We start from the raw sequence: 24,902 nt of genomic DNA on the forward strand, positions 1-24,902 counted from the left end.
GAGAAGTGTTTTGTTATCGATTTGAAATTACATGCCTAGGTGTGTTTTCTCTGCTGTACTGTTATCGCTTCCGTGCGTCATTTTGAATTTAGGTCGATGAAAGGAAAAACTCCTGCGATGCACGAAGAATTGTAGTCATTGGCTACAGATAGGGCAGATTACCGATGTTGGTAACTTTTGTTTTGGAACGCTCTCAATATTAAAGAAATAAGAATATCATTTGTATCTGCACGTATACACACACGGTACATATCGTTGGTATCGTGCAGCACTGGCACAACTCAAAAAACTTAGTTTCGAGAAAAACGTGTTTGAAAATTTACGTCGAAAATTTATTTTCAATTTTCAAGAAAACTTTTAAGATTTCCAATCCTTATCTAACACTTTTGGGTCTATTATGCAAATATTTTGAACACGTTGTAAAAGTTAAAATTTTGTTTTTACTAACTTTATAGAGAAATTTCGTTTTGTGCAGCAAAGGCACTTCTCATCATAACTCTGGATTTTTTGAGAATTTTCAAACGGGATTTCGTGGGAAGAAACTTAACAATATCTTGCATCGTTTGCCATCGAAAACTTAAAAATGCAAAATTAAAAATTTTTGGGGGCTTAGCGTTCGCAATTTTAGGGGGGAGTCATATTGAACGTTACTTATCGTTATATAGAGGGGGAGGGGGTCTAAAATCTGAATTTTTAGCGTTACGTTATTTGCGTACAACGCCTAATGTGTCGCTTTTTTGGAAAATAACTTCTTCCCGCTTCAAAATAGTAATAGATGTGGCGGTGAAAGTGGGCATAAAGAGGGGGATGCTTTTTCTCCGAAATATAGAATGAACTAAAAGTTTTATAACAAAAATGAAAAAATCTACCTATCAAAAAAGTGCAAAGAAAAGACCATCCATTGATATGTACAGTCAGAACTAAGCTAAGCTTGACAAATGAAAAGACCACGTGGTTAAAGTCGGAGTAGGGGGGGAGGGTACGGGGGGTATAAAAAGTGATCGAAATATGATCACGTTATTTAGGAACGGCCCCTTTTTTAAACTGCTCTAGACCGTTGGTGTGGTCTATAAACATCGCTTTCCGGAGTTGTGCGGCTTCGGGCATCGTTTGGATGCCCTCGCATAACTTGATCCTGCAAATTCTTTTAGCCTTGCGTTGCACAGCGTTTTACTTGGTGAGTGACGCTCTGTTTTCATCCCAGTTCGAAGTGCTTTAGCGTCTGGCCTCACGGCGGAGGTTGTCGAGCGTTTCATTCCACCAGGGCCCGGCGCAACACACAAAAGGGATAGCTGGCCATGTAGGCATCAGTGATCCTGCATTCAAGATCACGTGCTGTAATATTCAAATCGTCGGGTGTGCGTATATCAATTGAGCAGTAAGACCGGGAGTTGACTAAGTGTTCCCTGAATGAGGACCCGCTAGTCTTCTTCGGGTTCCTGAATTTTTCGCTTTTCAAATGATTAGCTTGTTTCGTCAGAGACAGGCCAATTTTGACTTTCTCGGCAATGTTTGCGCTACAGAGAGTGAGATCGAGGACCTCGTCTCTTATGGCGTTAGTAAAATTGGGTCCCTATATTGCATATATTGACCTCGTTGGAAGTAAGATATTCAAGAAGATACACACCCCTGTTGTTGGCATCCGAGCTGCCCCAAATCGTGTAGTGAGCATTCGCATCGCATTCGATGATGAAAGGCCTATTGACTGCTTTGTAGTACTGCATGAGTGCCCAGACCACGGGAGGCGGAATATCGTCCAGGTCACCGGGAAAGTAAGCGGATGCGATGACCATGTTTTGTTTCCCGTTGGTAGTTGGGACTTCCGCTATTATGGTAATGACGTCACGTTGAATTAATTCTTTAATCGGAGTTTATGTGATTAGTGTGCTCTGAAGAATTGCAGTCCTACGTTTAGGCTGAGTGTTAAAGTAGATTAACCTACCTTTTGAGTTTGCGAGGCCAAGAACCTTTGTGTTGTTGACCGATTGTTCTCCCGAGCAGCCGAAAATATCAGGATTATAACAAATCTTGATATATTGTTACGCACTTTTTGGATCAACTTGTGTTCTAAACTTGGTCTCGTTAATAGTTAAAATATCAAAATTTCTATCAAAATTACATACTGATTATAACAAATTATAGCAAGCTTTGTAAGGTTTTTTGGCAGAAAAAGATCAGAATCAGTTAGAATGTACACTATTTTGTCAATTGAATAACAAATTCTGTTATAAATATGCTTTAGAAAAACACACTTTTGAGCATTGAGTGTGTGATAACAGAATTTGATGAAATTCTGTACTTTTTATCATTCTGGCATATCAAGAATATTGCAGGCTTTGTTATTTCTATCAAGTTCAGATATATTTGTGATACAGAAGTTTCCTTCCGTGTATTGGTCGTCGATCTGTAGTTTAGTAAGAAGCGCTGCTCGGTGATTCGGTCGGCGGATTGCTCATCGATCTCCAGAAAAAGTTTTCCCTGCTATCTTGCGGTTCCTTACGCGCCACTTCAGTGCAGATTCACCGCCGCCGCAAACACACAGTTTTGCTCCTTCCTAGGGAGTTAGGTCTGGGATGGTCTTCTGCAGCCACATAACCGTTTCGCTGTCGGCGCAAACCAAGTAAAGGTAGCCATGTTTTAAATGGCAACTCCCGGACTTAGGCGATGGGTGATGGCGATGTTAATAGCTTCAACCACTTCCCTGTAAGTAAATCCCAGTATGGTCTATATAGGGTGTGGAAGAAGTATACGTGAAATTGTGGTAGCGAGTCGAGAAATGTAAACAAAATCTGAGTGAGCCGTTGTGACGTCATACCACAAATTATTGTACTTTCACATGAAATTATTTCCGTTTTTATGTTCATGTTCATTTTACAAATAATTTTCATAAACAAAAATATTTCCGAAGAAACCGTGGAAGCGTACTGTTCTTGCAACGCTTTTTCAGTTTTTTTATTCGAGAATTACTTGATTTTGGCGAGGAAATATAACAAACGTAACAAACCGCAGTGCAGAATAACTTGAAATAATTGGTAATTTTGTTTCTAAAACGACCAAAAAAATGCAGTAGGTGAACTACATGTAGCGCTAATTGACGTTAGTAATTGATTGGTTTAATACTTATTATAATTAATACTTTCAGAATATTTAGTTTTAACGAAGGTTCATTACATTTAAACAAAGCTTTCAGATGTATCGAGGCGATGGAGGAACTGTACCGTGCGAATGACACACGAAAGTTCTACGAGAAGCTGATCTGTTCCCGCAAAGGCTATGTGCCACAAGCCGACATGTGCAGGGACTTGGGCGGCAACCTTCTCACGAACCAGTGTGAGGTGAATGACAGGTGGAAGCAGTAATACGATGAGCACTCAATGGCGATGTAGCAGAGGATGACGACGGAGTGGTAGTAGATCTCGGTGTAAGCACAGATGACGACAGAATCCCAGCCCCTGACCTCCAGGCGGTTAGAGAGGAGATCGGCCGGCTGAAAAACAATAAAGCCGCTGGAGCTGACCAACTCCCCAGCGAGCTGTTAAAACACGGTGGCGAATCACTGGCTAAGGCGCTACACTGGGTTATTGCCAAGATTTGGGAGGAGGAGGTAGTACCGGAGGAGTGGATGGAGGGTACAGAGTTCCCCATCTACAAAAAAGGCGACAAGTTGGATTGCTGCAACTACCGCGCAATCACGTTGCTGAACGCCGCCTACAGATACATTCTCAAATTCTGTGCCGTCGACTATCACCGTTTGCAAGGGAATTCGTGAGGTAATACCAAGCGGGATTTAGGGTGCCCGCGCCACCACGGACCAAATATTGGCGGTACGGCAGGTCCTACAGAAGTGCCGTGAGTATAACGTGCCCACTAGACTGGGACACGGTTACATGGAAAAAAGCGATGGTGATATTTTTCGGCTCCCATGCACTTTTCGTGTTCCTTATGTGTCCTATAACAACTGTGTAACTTTTCAGATCGATCGGTGAAACGCCCGATTTGCGCCCGATTTTTAAAGCTTCCATAAGATTTTATATGGGAAAAACCACTTTTTCAAAATTTTTCTATACAGATGTCCAGTTGGCTCCTAAAAATATATCAATACATGATATTTATAGAAAATTTTCCTGGAAAAAACTCTTCTGAAGACCGCAAGGCGCTACCTTGCTTGGGAAAAAATATATTCACCCCAGACTGATTGAATATCTGACGAACGGCTCACCATTGAATTTTACTAGCAATACTGCTGCAGCATGCTGCTGTTGCAAATTCAACCATGTGATGAGAAATGATATCGCTTAAATTTATCTTGGAGGCTTCCCCGAAGACACTATGAGCAAAAATCACACTTAGAAAATTCGCAAAATTATTTCCCATACTTAAGCAAGTTTGCAATAGCAGCATGCTGTAGCAGTGTTGCTGGAAAATTTCAATGGTGAGCCGTTCGCCAGACATTCAATCATTTTGGGGTGAATAGCTGTTTCTACAAGCATCGTAGCGCCTTACGGTCTTCAGAAGAGTTTTTCCCAGGAAAATTTCCTACAAATATCATGTATCCATATATTTCTAGGAGGCAACTGGAAATTTATAGAGAATAAGTTTTGAAAAAGTGGATTTTCCCATATAAAATCGTATGGAAACTTTAAAAATCGGGCGCAAATCGGGCGTTTCACCGATCGATCTGAAAAGTTATCCAGATGTTGTGGGACCCATAAGGAACACGAAAAGTGCATGGGAGCTAATATTTGTTTTGTGTTAAATCGGCATACGACACAATCGTTCGAGACCAGCTATGGCAGATTATGCACGATTACGGCTTTCCGGATAAACTGACACGGTTGGTCAAGTCGACGATGGATCGGGTGATGTGCGTAATTGGAGTTTCGGGGACACTTTCGAGTCCCATCGAATCTCGAAAGGGTTACGGCAAGGTGATGGATAATCGTGCTTGCTGTTCAACATCGCTTTGGAAGGTGTGATATGTAGCGCTGGTATCGACACGAGTGGCACGATTTTTAAAAGGTCTTTTCAGCTCTTTGGCTTCGCCGATGACATTGATATTGTAGCACGAACCCTTGAAAAGATGACGGAGACGTACATCAGACTGAAGGCTGAAGCCGGACGAATTGGACTGGCCATAAACGTATCGAAGACCAAGTACATGAGAGGAAGAGGTTCCAGAGAAGACAGTGTCAACCTCCCGCCACGAATTCATATTAGCGGTGATGAAATCGAGGTGATAGACGGGTTCGTGTACCTGGGCTTACTGGTGACTGCTGACAACGACACCAGCAGAGAAATTCGTCGACGCCTTATGGCAGGAAATCGTGCCTAATTTGGACTCCGGAGGACGCTCCGCTCGAATAAAATCCGCCGTCGCACGAAATTAACAAAACACTGATCAGACCGGTAGTCCTCTACGGCCACGAAGCCTGGATTATGCTCGTGGACCCCAACGCGCCCTTGGGGTTTTCGAACGAAAGGTGCTGCGTGCCATCTGTAGTGGAATGCAGATGGAAGATGGATCATGGCGGAGGCGGATGAACCACGAGTTGCATCAGCTGCTGGGAGAACCACTCATCGTTCAAACGGCGTAAATCGGGAGACTACGGTGGGCTGGGCATGTCGTTAGGATGTCGGACGACAACCCGGTGAAAATGGTTCTTGATAACAACCCGACTGGAACAAGGCGACGGGGCGCGCAGCGAGCAAGGTGGCTCGATCAAGTGGAAGACGACTTGCGGGGCCTCCGCAGACGACATGGCTGGCGAGCTGCAGCCATGGACCGAGTTGAATGGAGACGACTTCTTCGAACAGCAAGGGACACTTCGGCCTGGAGCTGACTGGTAAGTAAGCGTCAGAGTCTCGCTTAACGCAGTAAGGGCAGAGGTATAGTGGAGAGTGCCTTGGTAGTCCACTGGCTCTCTCTGTGGCTAGAACAGTTTGTTAACAACTTTATCATAAGAAAAAAAAAAATAGTATGCTAAGCTTCATTAAGCTGTACAGTCGCAATTTTCAAGTCACTATTTTGAATTATTTCAATATTCATATGTAAACCTTTTACTGCCACACACGAAGGACGCGTAGGATCAGTTCAAAAACATTTTTTTATAAGCGATTCGCAACTTGAATTTGACTGCATCGTGTAAAGCACGTTGCATGCTCTTTAATCTGCAAACAGCGCCGCGAGTTTGCAATGTTGTTCTTCATCAATCACATTACACTAAAGTCGCTTTTTACGCGGGGGATACGCGCAGATAACAGTATTATTTTCGCCTGTAAATCGGGCTGAAAATCAAGAAAATTAAATATATGGGGAGCTCCGCAGCCGCAAGGTTACAGAGTCCGCTTTGGCAAACGGGATGAGTTCGAATTTTAGTAGAATCAGGACATTTGGTTGTCAAAGGATTTTTAACATGGGTTTATTCTCAGGCTCTCCACCACATACCCTCCCTTCAAGCTGAGTTCTGCAGTACCCCTGTTGACTTTTCTCCTGATAAAGTATAATTGTTCTCTTCAGGGAATGGTAATTATGGCTGGAGGAACGAGGTTTCGATAAAACTCCTTCCTCCTGACAAAGCATAAGTTCTACTTATAATAAAACTGACCAGAGGTATAACATTAGAAGCCTCTTCAGGGAATTGTAATTGTGCTAGTTTTGGGCATGAAAACAAATTTTTTTCGGTAAGATCAAAAACAAAATGGTGGACTTTCCAACAACTTCGCATGGTGCTAACAACTCAAATGGCGTCACAATTTTGGCCTGCCTTTTTATCTGTAAGGGCTGGGCATTTGTATAAGAGCTTGACGTGCAGACCCCTAATATTTTCTCAGTCGGCATACAATCTGGCAGTTTCAGGGGCTGTGTCCTGTAAAATATTTTTCAAGAGAGAATCAATATTAACCCTCTAGTGCCTAGTGCCGCCTTTAGACGGTCATCAGTTGAACCTCTAAAAACCTTCAATCAATACTTTAAAAATGTGTATGAAAATTCATAGTGATTTTTTCGAAGTCCGTCTGAAAATTAATTTGGGCACTAGAGGGTTAAAGATTGCTAGATTCACATCTCTTCGTTAATCGAAGCTCTACGAAATACGTCATCCATTCATTTAACTTTACAAGAAACAAGCAACTGTGTGGTTTATTTGAATCTATTTTAAATATTTCAACCTGCACTTACTGTGGAGTGTCGAAAATAACTAAGAACAACGCACAGTTCATGAGTTAAAAAACAGTACCCAACGCTGGCTACTGCTTGGCTCTAAATGTTATAAATGAATCCACCTAAGCTTGCTTCCTCGTCTGTATATGTAGTGCATGTTACATGACATACATTTGTGGAATCAATTATGTTATCAGCTAGCACGTGGCTCAACATGCATAGTGCACGAGACTTTGTTGGCTGCATGTAGCAGAATTATTTATGTACAGTGGACGAAGGAGGCCCATAATAACGTAACAAGTTAGTTATTGAACCAAACGCTGATACAGATAGTTGTAGACAATAACGGCCTCCATTTCCTGTACTCGTGTTTAGCTCCGTTTAGTTCGTTCAACTCATGTCATTTGAAACATACCGAAACTCGAACTATTAGTTTTCTTTTGTCCTAAACACGCTATCCAATGTCTTATAATATTTAATAGGTATATCATTCTAATGGGTGCTCTAGGTCATAGTACAAAACTTGATGTGATTATTAAATAAAAACAATCGGTGTGGGTAAATCAGTCATGAGACACAGTTGAGAATTGAATGTAGGTTTTAACCGCTTCCGGCTCATAATTTTTTTTGCAAAGCATAACTGTTCGAAGTATTTATAAATATACAATACTTGCGTTTAGATCCACCGTAGACTGAACTCATATTTTCCTTGAATTTTCATGTTACAGTCGTCTTTGAATTTGGAAGTATAATAGATATATACCTTTTTACGGTTGGTGGGTACTGTGGGTAACTCATTCCCGGATGGTTATCACGTGTAACATAGTAACACAACTGGACAGCTAAGCTAAACTTTGGATTCTTTTCAACCTTTCTACAACAAATTTCAAACCCTATACCTAATTGTGAACAACGGAAACAGAAAAAATCGATCTACCAATTGACACACAGTTTACACTAAACAAGAAGTAGGACATGAATTGATATTTTGAGGTAAATCCTGATTTCTTTATGTGCGGATTAGCTTACCAAAAATATGGGATATCAGTAATACAATTTTCGTAGAATAATTGACGTCATTGTTTCCAGAAAATATGTAAAAATGGATTGCGAATGAAAAACAACATTAGATAAAAAAATTTCCAACTTTCTCAATGACTAGAAACCCTATATTGATATAATTTAACATCATACAAACGAATAACAAAAACATATAGAAATAACAAAGCCTGTAATATTTTGGATATACCAGGACAACCGTACGTAAGTGCCAATTCGTTTTGAATTCTGTTACCAAACATTCGAACGTTTGAAAAGGTTTCTAGTTTTGAAAATGATTTCTTGTTTTTTGAAACAGGGTAATTACTTTAAGAATATTGAATTCAAATATGTATGTTATTTCATGCAGTGTAAAAAAAAATTTTTTTTTAATTTAATTTTGTAGGGATTTAACCGCAGGTGGTCATTCGTCCCAAGTAAAATACTAAGCTACTATAAGCGTTATCCATCGATAGTTTTCTAGGTAAAATCTAAGACAAGACGCGACAGCTGGCTTCTTATTTTTCTTTTCGTAACGGCCGTCATCCCTGTCGAAATTTTTTTGAACGTTCCATACCGTTGATGTCAGAATGATTATTTTTAACAACTTCTGCAGGTCAATGAAAATAAAACAAATTAGAATTGCAATATATAGGCGAATAATACTCAATTCTTATTTATTATTTTATGTTCAATAAAGCATACTTCTATTATCAAATTTTTTCTTCCTAAGTTTCTTGGTACCCAAATTTTTTATTTCTAAGTTTCTTGGACTTCAACCGAAATAGTAATAAACGATTAATCAATGCATTTTAAAAGTTATAACAGTGAAATACATTACTCGGTAATATCATGTACCTTGCATACTTTTACATCATTATTTATGAACAATTATAATAGCTAAATTATGACTCTCCAGCATCACTGCTTTACAGTGAAAAGTAACCTCGTTGTATTTTCTACGTGACGATTGCGATATCGAATTCAGCCAATCAGCAGCCGGTTCAAATTGGTTGAATGTAACGGTGACCAGCTGTCACGTCTTGTCTTAGGGTAGAATATTTTAAATATTTCGAAGTTCTTTTTTCTAATCATAACATTTTATAACGCCTCTATAATTTTTTTTTTTGTAATGCCTCCTTTAATTTTATAATAAGCGAATAAATCGATCAGTTGAGTGTGTTAGACATACAACATATCCTGATGTTTTGTTACGAACTGTTTTGTATCAACTTGTGTTCTAAACTTAGCCTCGTTGATAGCTATACATGCATTTTGGGAAAGGTTCATTCTGATATACTTAGCTGATCTAGAAAAACAATGCAAAGTGAATGAATAACTAAATGAACTCTTTAATCTTGCAATTATGTAGACATTTTCGATTGTCGACAGTGTGATTCTCAAATGAACTGAGGGCGACTTCAGCAGTTCATGAATGACTCTTACCGGTTATTTGTAAACAACAGCTGACGAATGAGTGACGATTATCTCTTGGGAAACTTTACAACGATGATTAAGAATGCGTTGTAAACAGGGCTTATTTTTCTTTAAATAGAAAAGAAAAGAGGAAGCTGGGTATAGAGTTTCTATAAATAGGTATCTCCAGACATGCCACCCGAGAATAACTCTGAAGTGAAACGAGTTCGTTGAACATTTTAAATTTGATTTCAAAATACCGTTATCAATTTCTAATTTATAAAATATCTATTTGATTGTATTTTATTTTTTTCAGGTATAACGAGAAGCTCCACCACAATGTGGAGTCGATGGAAAGTATCGATTCTACTGGTCATGATATACTGGACAGCAAAAGCGACACCCGCGTCTAGTCAGCACTTAAAAATAACCCCTAAGCCCTGTACAGTAAACGGAATAGACGGCACCTGTATGTTTGTGTGGGAATGCATCAAATCCGAAGGTCAGCACGTGGGAGTCTGCGTGGACTCATTCATGTTTGGGTCATGCTGCTCACATAATCTGACCGACAATGTGATACCGCAAAACTACCATCAGACTGTAACCTATCGTCCAAAGCCAGCTGGTAGCAATAAGCATAAACCTCAAAAACCTAGGTATTGTATGAGCGAATATGTTATTTCTGTTACTTATTATATGTAGGTATATGTAAATAACTGTAACTAATGTTTTAACGCACATGATGTTCCCCCGACAGCTACGCCGCCAAACATACTAATATCATAACCTTCCCGATCGTTTTCTTTTTGTTTCTTTTATGTGCTTACATCCTACGTATTCCCGACAAAATCCGATTTTATTAACGAAATGAAAACATAGTACTTTCGTTAGTAGCAGTGGCTACACTACCATATACCGACCGGGTAATGGCGGTACACTAGTGATACGACCATCACATAATCATCACCATATGCATCATCAGTACCACAAGCCTTCTTCCAGCAGCAGTTTGAGTACCAGTAGCACGAGCAGTCAATTATTTAGTCAAACGCCAACAGAGGGCACTGTAAATAAACACTCTACCTTATCGACGCTTTCACAACAGTCAGACCTAGCGATGGCAGCAAGCAGTATGTCGACTGGTTCGTATCTTCGCTGTGCTTTACAAGTCATCCCCAGCTCGAACTATGGGCTAGGTACCGAGCGATACTTATGCATTTTGGTTTCTCGTAGGAATATTCACCACTCATTGGCAGGCAACCACCGAACCGAATTTCATCACAAAAACAAGACCTCCGAAGCCTAGCAAACCATCGAAAAAACCGATTCTGTCTTCGAATATTCAAAGCACTGCATTAAAACCAAAACCATCGGTAGGTTGTTTCGTAAAAAAAATGCTACTGTAATAAGCTTTATATAAGACAGTTATAACGAGCGAATATAACATATGAACATTTAACATTGATTCCACAGGTTTTATGTTCCATAAATAATGTTTCGGAGGATCCTAAAAATTCTTAAAATTATTCGATATTTGAAATGAAGAAAATGGAGTTTATTTTGAATCAGAACACAATACCAATCTTAACTGCATACTGACCCTCTGCTTTTCCAGGCAAAGCCGACCAAACCAGCTACCACTACCGTTAAAACTACTTCCACAACTAGTATTATTAGCACAACCACGCAACGGAGGCCCTCCACTACGGAAACTCCAGTGACAACAACGTCATACGAGACGGCGCTGGTTTCGACCAGTACCGAAACTGTTGGCACCAACACGAGCCTAGCGGCGGTGTCATTATCGACTGTGATTGGCGACGGCGTTGAGACTTTCTCGTCGTCACCCGATATGTATACGGTGGCTCCCGGACGGTACACGTTATCGGCCGCAAGGAACTATGGTGAGTGAGCAACGGACAAACGTAAACTACTTATATGAAGCAAAATGAACATTTTTGGAGATAACAAGCTTAAAGGACATACTTTAGCAAACACAATTTATTATAGGCAATTTAGATCGCTACTCTATTTAAGGTGTTCCTTAATGTACATTTTTAAATATTGTCCGTAACAATGTTTATTTTTTTTTTTAAATTGGGATATCAGCTGGAAGAAAAACTAAGCTTATCGAGTTTATGAAGATTTTATGAAGAACAATAGTGGCTTTAAATTGTGTATATTTTAACACCGATCACCTCAAAGAGGTTATATTTTTAATTCAACTGATGTTTCTTTCGGTTGCTTATATTTCATGTGAATATTAAACATTATGAGCATTTGATGTGTTCATTTTCTAACCCTCTAGTGCCCAAGTTAATTTTCAGACGGACTTCGAAAAAATCACTTTGAAACTTTATAAACATTTTTTAAGTATTGATTGAATCTTTTTAGAGGTTTAACTGAAAACCGTCTAAAGGCGGCACTGGGCACTAGAAGGTTAAGTTAGAGCAAGCGCACCAATGGTTATATTTATGTTCCTAAAGCTAGTTTGGCAACCCCCACCTAGGGATACCATCCGTCCTGATTAAGCAGGACATGTCCTGATTTTGCGACCCGTTTGGAGCGTCCTGCTTTTTTTTTCATATTTCGGCATTTGTCCTGATTTTTCTGAATGATGCCGGAATGTTCAGAAATGCTGAAGATTGTTCAGTACTTTTACTTTGACTCCGGAACGAAACGGACTCATTTCGAACCATTTTTTTCTTTTGTTGAATTTTGTAAAGAGAAATTGTCTAGTCGTTGCAATCTGACTTTTGGGTTCTAAAGCTATCTAGCTTTGTACGCACCATAATGGCGGTCGCTATAATGCGTTTTTGTAATATGCGAACCTCTCTGCTTACGCCAGTTTTGGGATTTCTGAGGAAGTGGCAACACAAATGTTGCCAGATTTATTTCTCTTTTGATAAAATATGTGAAGACTTCAAATTGAAGTGAGTAGAGTTGTCAAAAGGGAGGGTGATTTTTTACAAACTTTGCATTACGCGTCCGCCATTATGGCGCGTAAAATGCTGAATACCAGTTTTTATATAGGGGGATTAGGGGCATAATGGGCACACGGGGCGAAATGGGCACCTCTTTAAAATTAAAATCTCATGTTAACTTTAACTAATTCGATAGGGGCGAAATGGTCACCTTTAGGTGAGGTAAAATGAGCACATCTTGTCACATAAACTTACCTGAAATTCATCTAGGTAGACTTGTGAGTATGTCTGTTTCCATAGTCAGTGTTTGTTTACAGTGATGGTGCGAACATATATTAGAAAATCTTTGAGACCGAATCGGTCAGAAAAAGGGACTGCAGGCAGAAAAAGGGACTGTAGGCATTCACGAAACAAGCCGCCAAGTATCACGGCATCTCGCGGCAAACGTTGGCCCATTAGTTGTACTTCTACACAGTTTTAGGATATATTCTATATGCCCCAGTGAGGTGCTCGATGTGCCCCAAACATTGGCTGATTGCTGGTTTTGAATGCATGAATCTAATTTGTGTTTTTCACCTTTATACGATAAACTTTTCAATTTGTGAATAGTGTACCTTCAATTATAGATAGTTAATTCAAGTTTTGCACTGAAGACAGCTTAAAATTTTAGTAGTTTCCATGCTTAAATCAGCAACCAAGTTAGGGTGCTCATTATGCCCCTATTCCCCCTATCATTTGAAAAAGCCGCTTTTTCTGAGCAAAACGTGATTTTTAGAAAATGTTTATCGTTTTCCTTCGATTTTAAAATGAAGAATAAAAATTGCTCGAAATGTCTTGAATGACATTTCGCACATGTACGGTATATGAGAGAACTGTCATTTATGGTATTTCGAGCAGTTTGTTATTCTTCATTCAAAAATCGAAGAACAACGATAAACATTTTTTAAAAATCAAGTTTTTCTCAGAAAATTGCACTCGTTCAACTGATATATAAAAATCAGAAAACCGTGTGAAACATCAGCACATAATTTTGAACAGTTTACGTGTGCTGCATTTTTAGGTATCTACTAACGCCTAATGAATCAAAGTTGCAAAATTGGTCCGAGAAATACTTTAAATAAATAAATGAGTGTTTTGGTGTATTTTGAAGTGCAAATCTCAAATTACTTGTTTTATTTATTGATGCCTCAAAAAAAGAATACATTAAATGTGTACTGGAAGAAGTTGTCCTGATTTTTAACCCCGATCAAATGGTAACCCTACCCCCACCGTAACGCGGCTACCGCACTGGGCACTGTTGGCTTCAAAAATAACACCCCTCGTCTCTGGTAGCAGCGAGTTAATAAATTTGGCAACGCAATAGCAACGAGCCAAATCGTTGCTATTTGATCGAATGTCGAACTGTTGTTTTTATTAGGGATGGGAAATATCGACTAAAATGGCTATCGATAATTATCGATAAATTCCCTGATACCATCGATAACTATCGATAATTATCGATAGTTTGACAGCTAGAACTAGATGAAGAAAAACAACAAAATGTTGCTCCCGTTGTGGACAGGAACAGTATTTAAAAGTTTATTCGCACACATAATTCGCACTTAGGCGAAATCTAGTCGTTGTCCGTATAAGGTAGAGTGAGCGAAAATGAGTATCCCTCAATTTTCTAACAATTTTAAAGAGGATTTCATGTGAAAGCAAACAATCATCGAATTCTCTTTAAAGGCCAAAGTCTAGGCCAATATATTTTTCAGTTCTGGCATCATTGTGGAGTATAAATGCCAATGCGAGGAAAATATCAATAACTATCGATAACGCGGAAAGCTTAACGATTCTATCGATAGCCAGCAACTATCGATACTATCGATAATTATTTATAGGTTTCCCATTCCTAGTTTTTATTCTCATCGGCGCTCGATAGTGAACGCTCGTAATAATTTTGTCAAAATGATTAGTGTTATAATGGAAATAAAGGAATTGGTAATCTCTAATAGCAACGACCAGTGCGAAAGTCGGTTCTATTCAAAATAACAACGGCCAGCGTTGTGAAAACAACAGCGTAAACAGAGACTAACCGGTGCACTTGCTCCAAAGTGGCTGTTACACAAAGCAAATATTTGCTTTCCTCTAGCCATAAAAAACCTAAAACACAACAACAACAACAACAACAACAACAACAACAAATATTAGCTTGAAATGATGGACAATATTTAGTTGCCCATCTAATAACAATATATTTGCTTCGATTAATAAAAAAATATGTTTACTGATGTATTTGCAGACAAAAAATTCAGTAAAGCTTGCTTCGTCTAATGTCGTTATTTGCTAGTGAATCTGCTATTGAGCGAACATTTGCTTGCATTTATTCTTTGTTCCGACGAACTTTCGGCAAATATATCAATTTACCATAAACCAGCAAGCGTTGACATTTCATTTGCTAAAGTTCTTGATAATTTTGCCGAAAACCTGTAGAATACTTCGCCGAATTTATCGGCTGTTGAGTTCTCGGCTATCAAATCTAAGTGTGAACGAAGCCGAAGTTTACCGAAACATCACAATCAGGTAACTTCGCAAAGAAATCACGTCGAACCATGAGTTGTTTATATGAGAGTAAGATCGCACCAAATGACCTATGGTCGAATGTCGACCATTTTTGATTTAAATGAAACTTTGCACACGTATTTGGCTTAGCAAACTGAGCATTTTTCACAGATGGAGAGATTTTTTACACCCATGAGTTACATTCTAAAAGGGCGTATGCCTCTTGGTATAGGTTTTATTCGAAGCATTGTAGCCCAGAAACCGTTGGTTGTATAGGAAAACTGTCTGAGAATGAGATGTAGGGTATTAAAAATCCACCATAAAAAAATATACACTGTACAAAAAAATTTTTTCGACCAAAAAAAATTAAAAATAAACATTAAATTTTAATTTAAAAAAAAAGAGTTGTTTTTTTCTATTTTTTTTTAAGAAACTTGACGTTAACACGCAACTTTTAAAAAAAAGTCCAGGATGGAGAAATGAAAAATAATTTTTTTATGGTAGATTAATTTTTTTATAAAAATTCTAATTTAAACATTTTTTGAAATATTTGTATTCTGATGATTTTAAAAGATGCAGAGAGTCATTTTGAATCAAAAAGCTCTTGGTAGTGAATATTCTAAAGGCATTGGTTTTCGAGTTGTTTTGAATTTGAGCTCGAAAAATTATTAATATTTCGTAAAATACACGTTTTTCTTAATTTGTCCGTGGTTCTCCATCAAAAACCATTCGTTCATTGGAATGCTTGATCATAAATATACAATTCATTCTTTGACAACAAAACGATTGGATAAATAACTTAAGCGCTAAACCTTAGCCTACCTACACGTTCCCCCTTGCCGAATGTTCTATAAAATAATATGTTTGTCGTGCAACACTTCCTACTTGTTTACTAATAATAACTGTTTGTAAAGTACGCAACCAATAACTACTGGGTTACCTATAATATCTGTTTTCGTATATAAATACGAATGCACTTCTTCAGAAGTGTTTGTAACAGTTTGCATTTTGTGAAGATGAATAAAGTGAAAATGGAATACACCAAGCCCAAGTGCTGTAAACCCTTTCCTGATCATCGGTGCTCATCAAGCTTACGCAAATCAAACGAAAACGTTATTGCAAAATTAAAAATATTGAACAGTCAAGCTCATTTAAATAGGTCTTTATTAATTTGTGATTCGTGTAGTTATTAGGAATAATAGTCAAGCCACCATTCATCCCTTTGTTGTTTACTATTCAAAATCTGGAACACTTAAGAATATCAGCTTCATCATAATATCGGAAGTACTCCATCATGATACTGTTGCGGTTCAGGTGTTCATTGCCAAATTAATGAGTTTTTTGAAAACAACAATACAGTTGAAAAAAGCGATATTAATGTCTGATGGAGCTGCCTCACAATATAAAAACAGAAGAAACTTTGCAAGTCTTTGCAAGTTCAAAACAAAATATAACGTCGATGCAGAGTGGCATTTTTTTGCGACTTCTCATGGTAAAGGAACATGCGATGCAATTGGTGGCATATTAAAACGAATGGCAAGAAATGCAAGTTTAGCTAAAGAACATGAACATCCCATTACAAGCGCAAAAGAATTGTATGATTGGTCTAATCAGAAAAGTAATAAAATTCATCAAAAATGTCATTTAGTTGGGTATCATATGAAGAATATGAACAAGGAGTAACAGAATGGAGCAATATTTAAAAAAAATCGATAATAATAGCTGCCACACAAAAGTATTACCCTTTTGTTCCGATTTCAGAAAATAAGATACAAACGAAGCTGTTTCCAAAAGATGACGAGTCATTTACTTATGATGTATATAAAATATAAGGTGAAACTAGTTTTGTAAAGTATCTATGTCATAAAAAATATGTTCCTAAAATAATAAAACTCGAAAATAAATATTTGATTCTTATGTATATTTATATCACTTAGAACATTTAACTCTTTTCTTGAGAACCGTTCGCCCAACCGTTTCGTTGTCAAAGAATGAATTGTATATTTTTGATCAAGCATTCCAATGAACGTATGGTTTTTGCTGGAGAACCATTGACAAATTAAGAAAAACGTGTATTTTCCTAAATAATTATAATTTTTGAGCTTTAATCAGAAATAACTCGAAAACCGATGCCTTTAGAATGTTTACTACCAAGAGCTTTTTGATTCAAAATGACTCTCTGCATCTTTTAAAATCATCAGAATACAAATATTTTGAAAAATGTTTAAATTAGAATTTTCATAAAAAAATTAATCTACCATAAATTTTTTTTTTTCATATCTCCATCCTGGACTTCTTTTAAAAGTTGCGTGTTAACGTCAAGTTTCTTAAAAAAAAATAAACAAAAAATTCAACTCTTTTTTTTAAATTGAAATTTAATGTTTATTTTGAATTATTTTTGGTCAAAAAAAATTTTTTTTGTACAGTGTATATTTTTGTATGGTGCATTTTTGATTCGCTACAACCACAGACAGACGTCCAAGCAAGAACAACATTGATCAAAATTTCCGTGTAAATTTTCAAAGTAAATTGCGTTATAAATCACTTGTACACTAGCGCCGCCTGGTGACCTTATCGCTACAATACATTTTTTTCGCTGGTGTACGAGGCTGGCGGTACCTGGTTACGGATTGCTACTACAAAAAACTTTACACAAGTTTGGAACTCAGCTTGGACATCTGTCTGCGCTACAACTTATTCTCAGACAGTTTTTCTGTACAACCAACGGTTTCTGGGCTACAATGCTTCGATTAAACCTATGCCAAAAGGCATACGCCCTTTTAGAATGTAACTCATGGGTGTAAAAAATCACTCCACCTGTGAAAAATGCTCAGTTTTGCTAAGCCAAATACGTGTGCAAAGTTTCATTCAAATCAAAAATGGTCGATTAAATATTCGCGTATTTCCAGGCGATTTGAAATGATTTTGCTCATGAGTCGATTTGCTGTGTTGAATGAGCGGTTCAGAGCAGCTCTTCGAAAAGAGCCGGTTTGTCCCAATGAGGTGAGGAAGAAGAAGACGCTTGTCTGTATTAGTAGCGAAAAATGGGAAAAACCACGTGCTTTTGGGCTGTGACGTAGATCTCCAAAAACAAGAAAATGTCATTTGGAATTGTATTCCGTATTGTTTTTTGGCACAGGAAGGCTTTTTCAGCCGTAAACTGTCTTAGCTTGTGGAAAAAATTCTGAAAAAATCTACTGAACATTTATTTTTAAGACATTATTTTTGAACTTCGACGTCATCAATGTTGACAAAAAAGGACCTTTTAAACCTGAGACTCAAACAAGCTTCGTACCTTTCGTTCGCCTCGTGTAATAGCACAACGAATATATTTACTAAAATTGGCAAAAAGATTTTGCTGTTGTTCAAGCAAAATCGCTATAGTGTAATAGCATAACAAATATTTTTGTCCGAAGAAAAATATTGGGCAAAAAAGTTTCGTATGAAATATACCAAATATTTGCTTCGTCTAATGTCCGCTTATCAAGCCAGTCATCATTATTATAGTCACTGTATATACTACTAGTCTGGCGGAATGGATTCTGGAACCAATTTAAACTGTTATAACTGGAACCAGTCTTATAGATTCTTCATTGACTAATTCCCGTTATAACAGTTTAAATTGATAGCTATAGTCATTATAGTGTTTCAAAAGCAGGAAGTTTCCTACAGATATTCAAAGTTTAACCACGTTGTCACCATATGGTATATAATTTTTACTGGCGAAATCAAGATGCTTCTTAATCGCAATCGGTCTATATCTTCTGCTCTTCAAAGTCTTGCTCCATTCGATTCGTTTTAAATCATATTCCTCTTGGTACACGAACGGATTCAATACCCAGATAACTACGTTATATGTGCTTTGTATAAGGGGAAATCGAAGTTTATCAAACCATAAACTTTTGTGGAGTCCGTAGCACGCACAGCTTCCAGCAACGTTAAGTTTATGATTTTTTCTTTTAGTCCAACTTCACTATCCCATATTCCTTTTCATATCCGAGGTGTTTAAATCCGTTTACTACCTCGCTTGTGATTACTTGCTGAAGACGACAGGTAACGTAAAAAGCAAATAAAAAAAAACCTCGTAGGCTGCGTTTAGGATTGTGATAATCCAACCTTAGCGCCTGTAGTATGTTTAGTAGTAGGGTGTCCTCTCATTCGATTTATGTATAAACGAGTTGAAGGTTTGAATTGAACTGTGTTCGCTCTTAGCGATCTGTTTATTGCATTCGGTTAGTGAACGTCAGCACGATATCGCTCTTGATATAAACGAGGGTGGGTCATTCGTAAGAGAGTCTTTTCATCAGTCGGAGGTGATTTTTCTTAAATTTTGAACTAGAATTACATCTTACGGCGACATTCTGAGAGAGGGTGTAAAATGAATATCTAAACATCGAGAGCGTCACGAAGATCATCCGATTTCGAATGCTCAAAACCCAGTCAGTTTTCAACAGATTTTTCGAGTAGAAAATCAGTTACGCGTCCAACAAAATGCGGAAAATGGTGTTTTTGTGATGCTTATTATTGTACTTTAAAAAAATTCAGAGCTTTTTTCTGCTGGAACATTGTATCAATGGAAATTATACCACTTCATACAACAGCATACATTTACATTTTCCTTCAACATAATTCAAAATTGTCCAATCCAAAATTTTCCCCTTTAATTTTCTCCAACAAACATTCACATACCATATTATTTCCATTCTTTATTTATCTCACCAGAGTGCGGAGTGCAAACGATGGGACGACCGGAAACGCGTATTGTGGGTGGAAAGAACGCCCCTTTCGGCCGGTGGCCCTGGCAGGTATCGGTGCGGAGGACGTCTTTCTTCGGGTTTTCCAGCACGCATCGATGCGGTGGAGCTGTGATCAACGACAACTGGATTGTCACTGCGGGCCATTGTGTAGATGAGTAAATGAGTTCATCTTTTAGTCGTATCTTAACTTCCTTCGCACATAGACTTGATCCGATATCATACCATAGATCCATTTAAAAAATGATTGAACATTGCTGGTAACGTGTGCTTCTATCTTTTTTTTATTTTAATTTTCTATTTAGTTTGCTAACATCGCAAATACGAATACGGGTAGGGGAGTATGACTTTTCTCACGTACAGGAGCAATTGCCGTACACCGAACGTGCAGTCGCCAAAAAGGTCGTACATCCCAAATATAATTTCTTCACGTATGAATTTGACTTGGCGCTGGTGAAGTTGGAGCAGCCGTTGATTTTTGCTCCACACATTAGTCCGATTTGTTTGCCGGGTACGGATGATCTGCTAATCGGAGAGAACGCCACCGTTACCGGCTGGGGACGCCTTAGCGAGGGCGGAACGTTACCATCGGTGCTGCAAGAGGTAAGTCGAAAGGGTGGCTGCGCCCGGCAGCAAAAGTTTTCGAATTACTTCTCAAACTGAGTTACGCTAAATAATTGAAGCTGTTGTGCAAACAACTTTCTCTTTAGGTTTCCCTCTTCTACGCTATAATTCCTGGCTTGTTCGAATTGAGGCGTTCTACTCGTTCGAGCATCATCATCGTTTGGGTACTTAATGCTTGCACCATTACGCGCAGGAAGAATCGAGAATTTAATGCCGAATTTTGTTTGCTCCGTTAGCAGTAGTGTTGAATTTTCAATTAGGACTAGGAACTACTGGGTTTCCACATTCATGAACCTCAATGTACGGAGTTCAACAAAAATGTTTTTTTTTGTTTGTAAAGGGGAAATGCTTTTTTTTGGTTTCATGATTCATGAGAGTTGATTTTTTTTTCAAAACTATGCTACAGAGTTCAAATTTGACTAGGTACTTATTTTGTTTACTTTATTGATTTTTTTGTTTTAGTTCTTCTGTACAACACAGTCTTTCAACATTGAATACATTTCAAAACGTAATTCATGATTAACGCTATGTGTCTTGCAACCACGATGTGACATAATCGGTATCTAAGAGGTTTGTACTGCCAGATACTTTATAGTAATCCAACTAAATATCATCTTCCATTCTCCCATACACAAACACACACACACACACTGAGACGCATTTGTTTTGTTTTCCTACGTTGAAAAACGATGAATCAGTTTGCTAAAAGTTTTCCGTTTATACAATAATAGTTGCCCTCAGAAGGTGGAGAATCTCTGGTGAAGTTTGTGCACACTCAGAAAATTGAATTTGCCACCCAAGATTACCCCATACTGAGTAGCAAACAGACACATACCCGCAAACAGCACGTAAAACGTGCTTCAGACACCAAACGGGTAGCAAAAAGGACTGATTCCGATTTCCCCACGGCAAACTGTAACATCGGAGCTCATGGCTGCTGCAGTCTGTTCAAATTGCTTTTTATTTGTTTGCTCTGTCCCTATTCCGCTGCACTCATCGCCTGCTTCCGTCGCTTCAATTGTGTTTGCGCGTTTTAGGACCAGGCCAGTGAACGTCTTCTCGTTGTGACCACAATTTACTTTCTCGTGTACGAAGCTGGAGATGGAGGAAGCAAAACTCTTGACACTTGCCACGAGTCCTGTTACCCATCGTCAGTTTGCCGGGTTTGCGGTCAACAATAGTCGCGAAATACAAGCACGTAAAAAGTTGAACCCTGCGGGAATATGTACTAGGGTAATCAGACCTGCTTTAGGAAGTAATTGGGGGTCATCCAAATACCACGTGGACAGATTTTTAACGATTGTAACTTATTTATTTGGGAGGTGAGGTGACATAAATGAAAATAAAATTTGTAACGGCCTAATTGGAAAATATCCTCGAAACGTCGGAATATTTAAACGTACTTAAATAATATGTTGAACCGCCATATCTACATTTTAGCCCACTTTTATATCTAGAAGCACATGTTGAAATATTTTGGATTAATCATATTTTAGATCATCATCGATCTTTTTAGAGTAGAAATAGTGGATTTGACGAGACCATCCTTCTGCCATGAAGCTTTCGCAATATTGGGCATTGGAAAATGAAAAGAATCGGGCTTGCATCAGCTTCACAGGCATTTGCAGCGAGGTTCAAATCATTAAATGTAACAAATTAAGAAAGAATGACTTGTATACTGCTACAAGTTACAAACAAAGGTAAACAAAGAGCTGTCAAAACTTGGCATGGCCAAAATATTGTATGTTCGTTTTCGACAGAGACCAGCTTATTTTGGCCATGCCTTAAACTACTATTTTAACTTTTCTCCACTTGTTATAGTATAAAACTGCTTTTATGGTCTCTATTGATGAAACTATTATAATAAATTGTTTCAAAGGCATACATATTTGTTACAATAGCTTTCGGAAGTTGAATTGAGTATTACCACTTCCTCTTGACTTTGAGTTGACTCAGCCATGATTAAAATAATGCTACCTAAAGTCAATACTTTGCCCAAAATTATAGCGTAGTATGCTTTTAAGGTGCATACTTGAATGGTGTAAATATTGTTTTCTAATATTCATTGAATTTATCAAATAAAATGCGTAAAATGTTCACGGGTGGGCCAAAATATCTCCGTTACCCTATACATAGCAACATTTTTGTCGTACCATGCTTGGCAACTGGAAAGGAACAAATACCTTCAGCCCTATGCAATCCTCACCTCTTCGTACTTAGCATTATTGCTGCATGCTACAAGCAAGATAAATCATTGCAATAAGTTTGCAATGAAATGGTCAACATTATCATCTTTATTAAATACATGACAAGCAATAAAGTCAAACTTACTCTGTTATGCTAGCAATTGCTATTCCTATTTTGTTCACATATTCGGAACTCTTTTGAATATGAACATTTTGGATAATGCGATTTATAATGCGAACATTCTGGATAATGCGGAATTTTGAAAGTATGTTGTAGTTGTAAATTTTGACCGGAATTGTTACCGATTGCTTGAATATCATGAAAAAAAACAGATTGTTTTTATTTATTTGGAATTTTCAAGTTCTAAGCTTCGCAAAAAAGGTTACCAAAAATAAATTCATCAATAAAAAAACATTATCCGGTACGCTGAATTTGTCGTCTCCATGGCGAAGAATATTAAACTGATGCCTGAACGCTTGTCTATCTGCTAGCAAGTGTGATATACTTATTGGCTGATTAAGTTACGAAAATGATAGGAAATGCTGCTGAGATAACAACAGAACGAGAACCTTCTCCTCATATGCAAATGGTCATCTTCAATGACGCGAGAGAATAGAAAGTTTTAAATTTTTAAATCAGTTTTTTCTCGAAAATAGAGAAGAGAGAAAAGAAAGACATTCATGTTCATATAAAAAATTGAAAATACGTTAAAACACTAACGATATCTATCTTGTGGTGAGTTATACTGCATAAATGTTGGCATATCGACATTATATCGATATCAGTTTGGTTTGTCAGTGACGTGAGAGCCATGTAGTGGGAGCATTACCACTTACGTATAAAGTGACGGTTCCAAGTTTTTACAGTTTATCCTTTGGGAATGATATGAACGTCTGTTCTTCATGCTATGACAATAACAGTTTCTAACAGTGAATAACACCCCGTTTCTTGATAACAATCTCACGATTACTGTAGTACTCAGAAGTGGAAACCTCATTTTTTTACTTCAATTGAAAATTATTAGTCTTCCTTCTAAGAACGGTTGGTTTTAGTTTTCGCCAAGGGCGTGTCTGCATAACGGTGCTTCCCACACAGACGGGAGATCCAAATATCTCTGATCTACAATCACTGATTTCCGCTAAGAAAGGCTACAAGATGTTTGACATTGAGTTTTTATCACCAGAGGATGTTAAAATTGATAATCTATCTTCCATGATAAAACCAAATCATTTGAACAGTTTATAATGGTATTATGAGTTATAATTTATAACAAAATTTCTCTGCAGCAGCCTGCAGGAAACTTGGTTGTTAAACTTTGATCGCCGATTACTCGAAATAATGTTTCTGGCGCTTGGTTAGGTCTGGTCGTACGCCGACCATTTGTGCATGGTAGCTTTTATACGTGCTCCCTCTGGCTCTACGCAACGTGCCTATCGAGAGAATTTCTTCAATGAAACACTTCCATATTACCTGCGACATCGCACCACACATGTTGTTTTGGTCGGCGATTACAATTGTGCGTGCTTCGAACGTGTGATTCGAGTAGCCCAAATACGAGTCACGCACTCAAAGCAGCTATTCAACAAATGCAGCTCCATGATATATGGGAGAAACTGTGTCCGCGCGATCCAGGTTTCACGTACGTCTGTCGGAACGCACGCTCGCGCGTTGATCGAATTTACGTTAGCACTGGTCTACGCGATCGACTCTCCCAGCTGGTCTCGAGGTACGATGCTGGCCTATCAAGCCAGCCGTCGTAGGTTCGAGTCTCGGCTCGGAAGAGACTGTTAGTGTCAGTAGGATCGTAGCGCTAGCCCCTCAATTGTCCTTTACACTTACCACTTGGCTGCGAAGTCTTTGTATAATAAACAGAAGGTCGAGTTCCGATACGGAATGTAGCACCAAGGCTTTGCTTTGCTTTGGTCTACGCGATCATCTACGGACAGCACATGCTCACGTCTGCTCATTCACCGATCATAAAGCATTGATGCTCCGACTATGTCTCCCTCATCTCGGACAAGAAACGTTACGGAATTCCAACACAAGTGGCAATATTGGACCCCAATCTTTGGGTACGAAAGTGACCCCTTTTACTCCGTACCACTTCAGGACATAATTTGAATAGTGGCACGAAGCTGGATCCGACTAGACGATCGTAGGGCCCTCGTGTTGTTTCAACAGAGGAAGCGGATGCTTCGGTAGACACTCCTTGATGTAGGTAACCCCGTTTACAGTCCAGGTAGTCATTTCTAGGCAAAC

The 24,902-nt window shown here is 38.3% G+C and overlaps 1 protein-coding gene across 5 annotated transcripts in view; it reads left to right on the top strand.

The window, feature by feature from the left end:
- LOC129732686 (serine proteinase stubble) overlaps positions 1 to 24,902 on the top strand; it is a 285,885-nt gene that overhangs the window by 245,948 nt on the left and 15,035 nt on the right. For 3 of the 5 annotated variants that reach the window (XM_055693785.1, XM_055693783.1, XM_055693784.1), the window contains 6 exons: positions 9,930 to 10,269; positions 10,493 to 10,755; positions 10,847 to 10,986; positions 11,229 to 11,517; positions 19,801 to 19,990; positions 20,138 to 20,435. In XM_055693785.1, coding sequence (XP_055549760.1) covers positions 9,953 to 10,269; positions 10,493 to 10,755; positions 10,847 to 10,986; positions 11,229 to 11,517; positions 19,801 to 19,990; positions 20,138 to 20,435 — 1,497 coding nt within the window. In that variant the 5' untranslated portion in view covers positions 9,930 to 9,952. Of the gene's footprint in view, positions 1 to 9,694; positions 9,839 to 9,929; positions 10,270 to 10,492; positions 10,756 to 10,846; positions 10,987 to 11,228; positions 11,518 to 19,800; positions 19,991 to 20,137; positions 20,436 to 24,902 lie in introns of those variants that run through there. The other 2 variants (XM_055693787.1, XM_055693786.1) reach the window with 2 other exon arrangements.

This window comes from Wyeomyia smithii, chromosome 3, assembly GCF_029784165.1.
Source record: "Wyeomyia smithii strain HCP4-BCI-WySm-NY-G18 chromosome 3, ASM2978416v1, whole genome shotgun sequence".
NCBI classification, from domain to species: domain Eukaryota; kingdom Metazoa; phylum Arthropoda; class Insecta; order Diptera; family Culicidae; genus Wyeomyia; species Wyeomyia smithii.